The sequence below is a fragment of the Mustela erminea genome, chromosome 15, assembly GCF_009829155.1.
Source record: "Mustela erminea isolate mMusErm1 chromosome 15, mMusErm1.Pri, whole genome shotgun sequence".
NCBI classification, from domain to species: Eukaryota; Metazoa; Chordata; class Mammalia; order Carnivora; family Mustelidae; genus Mustela; species Mustela erminea.
Window position 1 is genome coordinate 15,430,397 of NC_045628.1, and position 5,092 is coordinate 15,435,488.

At 52.6% G+C, this 5,092-nt stretch overlaps 1 protein-coding gene across 1 annotated transcript; it reads left to right on the forward strand.

The window, feature by feature from the left end:
- Positions 1-381: 381 nt before the first annotated feature.
- On the forward strand, positions 382-4,808 carry SOX21 (SRY-box transcription factor 21). The gene has a single exon (XM_032315018.1). The coding sequence runs from the start codon at positions 781-783 to the stop codon at positions 1,609-1,611; it is 831 nt and encodes a 276-aa protein (XP_032170909.1). The 5' UTR covers positions 382-780; the 3' UTR covers positions 1,612-4,808.
- The last annotated feature ends 284 nt before the right edge of the window (positions 4,809-5,092 follow it).

Sequence of the window (5,092 nt, forward strand, 5' to 3'; positions counted from 1 at the left end):
GTGCTGGGGCGGCAGACGTCTTCCCCGCCCCGAGCCCCCAGCCGATCGGGGTGGGGGGGATTCCCGCCGGCGAGACCTGCCGCGAGTCAGGAAGACCGGCCGGCGCTGCTGTATTTGTATTTATAACCGTTGCTGAGCTCTGCGTTCCCTCGCTGCGCCCGGACCCTCCTCCGCCTCCCCCTCCTCTTCCTCCTCCGGGGCCACCTCCCCTCCTTCCCCACCCCCATCTGCTACTGTCAAATGAGAAAGTCACCGAGGAGAACCCAAACACTCCAGCCGCCGAGGGCCCCCTTTGGCACTTGGCAGCACGCGGCGGCGGGCTCCTCGGCTCAACTTGGTGGGGTCCCCGCGACGCAACTTTCCGAGCTGCGGGGCGTTTGAGAGAGAAAAGACCGAGGACGAGGAGAGGTCTGCGGGGCCGCGACTACCTGCGGGGAGTTCGCGAGCCGACGCAGCCGGAGAGGAAGGACAAAAAGAAAGCAAAGGGCCCACTGCCACCGTGGGGTGGGGGCAGCGCCGAGAAGTTCCTGTGCTCCCGAGAGGATCTTCCCGGGCGCCCGGCGGGAGAGACCAGGGAGGCCCGGGGCGCGGCGCGGCCCTGGGCTCAGCCCCCAGCCCCCTCTCCCCGGGCGGGAGCGACGCCGGGGCGCGAAGCTGGGCGCGGCGAGCGCGGGCCGGCCGAACGGGTCCCCGCGGACAGCCAACATTGATTTCCTCCGGGCGGAGGGCGACGGCCCGGGCGGCGGCGGCGGCGGGCTGCAGCCGCGGCACGGCGAGAGCATGTCCAAGCCGGTGGACCACGTCAAGCGGCCCATGAACGCCTTCATGGTGTGGTCGCGGGCTCAGCGGCGCAAGATGGCCCAGGAAAACCCCAAGATGCACAACTCGGAGATCAGCAAGCGCCTGGGCGCCGAGTGGAAGCTGCTCACCGAGTCGGAGAAGCGGCCGTTCATCGACGAGGCGAAGCGGCTGCGCGCCATGCACATGAAGGAGCACCCCGACTACAAGTACCGGCCGCGGCGCAAGCCCAAGACGCTGCTCAAGAAGGACAAGTTCGCCTTCCCGGTGCCCTACGGCCTGGGCGGCGTGGCCGACGCCGAGCACCCGGCGCTCAAGGCGGGCGCCGGGCTGCACGCGGGCGCGGGTGGCGGCCTGGTGCCCGAATCGCTGCTCGCCAACCCCGAGAAGGCGGCCGCCGCGGCCGCCGCCGCCGCCGCGCGCGTCTTCTTCCCGCAGTCGGCAGCCGCCGCCGCCGCCGCAGCCGCCGCCGCGGCCGCCGGCAGCCCCTACTCGCTGCTCGACTTGGGCTCCAAGATGGCAGAGATCTCGTCGTCGTCGTCCGGCCTCCCGTACGCGTCGTCGCTGGGCTACCCGACCGCGGGCGCCGGCGCCTTCCACGGCGCGGCGGCGGCGGCTGCAGCGGCGGCGGCGGCCGCCGGGGGGCACACGCACTCGCACCCCAGCCCGGGCAACCCGGGCTACATGATCCCGTGCAACTGCAGCGCGTGGCCCAGCCCCGGGCTGCAGCCGCCGCTCGCCTACATCCTGCTGCCGGGCATGGGCAAGCCTCAGCTGGACCCCTACCCCGCGGCCTACGCCGCCGCGCTATGACCCCGCGGGGCCGCCTTGTGAGGACCGGTGTGCGCACGTGTACATATGTATAGGTACGAGCTCCGCGGCCTCCCCGTGCGCCCTCCCGCGACGGGGGCCCCGGGTTGTATGTACATAAGATGTATAGGTGCAGGCAGAGGCGGAGATGCCAGTCGGGGCGCGAGTGGCAGAGCGCGCGCGTGCTCGGGCGAGTGTGCGTGTGGATTCACAGGATCATTTCAGACCCGCACTTCGGCAGCCCACTTTAAGGAGGGCGGTTGTATCCGACAGCAGTTGATGTTTGCTTTGCACTTCGGAACCTGTTGCGTTTGGGCCCAAGGAGGTGGAGGAGTAACTTTTTTTTTGACATGTTGGGCTTTCCAGTTTTGTTTGTTGGAAGTTAATTGTCGGTTTTGTTTTTGTTTCTCATTATCTTGTTTTTTTGTTTTTGTTTTTGTTTTTTTTGGGGGGGCTATCCCCCTCCTGGTCTGTGTCGCATGCACTCTGTTCAAGTGTTAGGTCTGAAATGGCTGGCACACGGGAAAAGCTAATCTGTGTCATTAGTTTCTCAGAGCGATACGGCTCTGAGCGGCCTTGCTCCCCATTTGTACTTTTTGACTTTGCAAATCTCTGTTCTCTCAAGCAGAACTCACAGACCGGATCCATTCTTGACCAGTGACCGGCTCCAATCTGGCCTTTTGTATGTGAGATGATCACGCTTTCTTTTGTTTATCACGTCATATGCAAATGAGAGCGAGAGCTCTTAAGAGCAAGGAATGCAAACAAGAAATCTGTGCGAGATGAAAAGTTGTCAATTCGATTTTATACCTTAAAACAACAACAACAACAGCTGATAAGTCTCCCTGAGTCCACTTGCTCGGATTTCTGACACAGTTTACAGAAAGATAAAAGGCACTGTTCCTATTTTCCCCTTATGGCTGAGTTCACCTTAAGATTGTAAATGTGTATATGTCCGTGAAAACATGGAGTCTGAAAATGTGTTATTTGCGTTGCCCTAAATTTGAGTCAGTTTTAGACTCTAAAGCATTTTGAGCAAATGTCAAAGTTAACTTTTAAAAATTGCGGGACTATTTCAGAATCGCAATTTTATCTAAGATTAAATCAGACTTTTTTCGTCTGAGTGGCAATGATATATTTATTATTTAGCAAAACTGGAAAAAAAACAGAATTGTTTGACAGATGTCTCTGATTTTCAGCTAGCATTTCTTCACCAACTTGAACCGCTTAAATGTGTTTTGGAGTTCCTTCCCTAATTAGCTTATTTTTTAGATTACCTGCAATTCATTTGCAAATTATGATAAAACACATTTTAGAGAAAAGAACCTCAACTATAGCTTTTTGTTTCTTTTTAAATGTATATATTTTTGACTAATGTTTGTGAATGAAGTTGGCTAACATGTATTTAGTTTCATTTTGACTTTATGTAATATAAAGTTTTAAAAAGTTTAAGTATTGGTTTTAACCTTTATGTGTAAATGGTTTTCTTGTGTGATCTTCTAATTTAATATTAGACGTCTAAACTATATCTGTAAATTAGAATCCGACTATCACTCTGTTCATTTTTTTTGAACAAAGAGTTTAAATAAAGCCTGAACCAGGGAAAAGAGAAAATCCTCTATTTCTTGTTGAGTTCCTAACAAGATTTTTATCTGAATTGCCCTTACGTGCCTGGTCCAGGTGAAGTGTAAGGTATCCTCCAAAGGCAGCCTTTGTTTCACTTTTGAATAGATTTACTAGGAAATCTAAATCAAGCCATTGTTATTCAGAGCCAAAAACCTGATTTATCACATTTTTAATCGTGAATAGGAAAGAAGATAAAAAAAAAAAAACCCAAGTAGTTGTATTATCTTGGGGGGAAAAAAAAAGGCATTCATGAACCAGTAGAACAGAGCCCATTGAAAACATCCAGACCGTTCAAAGCATTTCATGAGTTTCCAGTAACATTTTAAGAGAGGAAAGTTGCCTGACCACTTTATCTTGTTAGTGGGAGAGCCCCACCACTTAAGTCAGTGTAATGTGTTCACGTATCTTTGGCATATTCCTTGTTTACACCTTAAGATTTTATTTGGAAGGCTAATCACTGCTAACGATGATGTACAACTTTTGGCCTCTTAAGGGCTTTATTCTGTCATACCAAATGGCATTAAAATATAAGTATTACAAATTCTGCAGGAGAAGGTTGAATTTCCAGGGCTAGACAAGTTTTCATATACAGGATTTTCATTTTAGAAAGGAAATGACAGGGCACCAGGAAGACTATCAGAGAAAAAAAAAAATTTTTTTTTTAACTGTAGGAATATCTTGATTTTCCGCCCACCAAGAAAGAAATTCTCAAGATACAGGACTCAACTAGTCCTAAACTAGTTTCCCCATTGACAGAGACCATCTCTGGGAGCTGCACGTCTTTATAAGCGACCCAACTCTTTAAAGTCATTGTTTTCCCCCAACGGAATAATATTTTAAAAACCATGAAAAGTTTTGGAAATGTGAGAAATAGGCTCTGCTGGTTTGACCCTGATTCACTAATTAAAACGATCCCTCTCCTGTTATTCCCTGAGCTCTTTGCAATATTATAAGTTAATTCATATGGTTCTGAGCGATTATGCAAAACTAATTTGGACTGTCCAGGGGTAATTATCCCTGACACGGTTAATTAAATCCTTTCAAGGCTTCGTCTTTCCCTTTTGTAGCAGCCCATCACTTCTCAACACGGAACTTCCTGCGGCTTGCTGGAAATCACCCCAGCCCTAAATCTTAGTTACCTCCCTGAGCCTTCCAGCTCGGGCCCCACCGGCTCCAAGATTCCCCGCCCCCTCCCACCCCCTCCCTTTTTCCCAAAGATCAGCGCTTTCTGGGAGCAAGGCTCCCGAGTGCTGATGAATAAGAAGAGGACTGGAAAGATGAGTAAGAGGAGGGGGGAAGCCGCTGGGGGTGCGCACACAGGGTCACGTCGCCAACAGATTGTGCGGCTGTTTGGTTGTTTGGGTATGTCCGCAGGCCCCACGGGGGTGACCAGGTTATCACCCCTCTGACTCCAGGATTCTTGCCAACAGGTTACGTCTGGAGAAAACCTCGCTCTGAGTTAGACTGTGCAGAAGTAAGTGGGAGCGACTCTGGGGCAAGCGCGTGGAGAAGGAGCTAGGTGTGCGCGTCCACGTCTGAAAGTGGCCACAGACACAGAGCGGGGACGAGGCAGCGCGCAGCTGCGGGCTTGAGGTCTCTCTCTCTCTCTCTCTGTCCGCATCCTTTTCTCTCCTCCCTCCCTCCCTCTCTTCCTTTCCTCCCTTCTTAGATTTTCCTTTCTTTTAAAGGGTTAAAAAAGCCACGACGACATTTTTTAGGTAGGCACGGTTGCCCAAAGGCTTTAAACGAGCCTCACCTCTGAAGGGCCAGGCGTGTCGCCTTTAGGCTTGGCGCAAACAGGTGGAATCCACCCCGTCCGAGCCCTAAGCCCCGGCGCTGGGGGCCGCAGCCGCGCGAG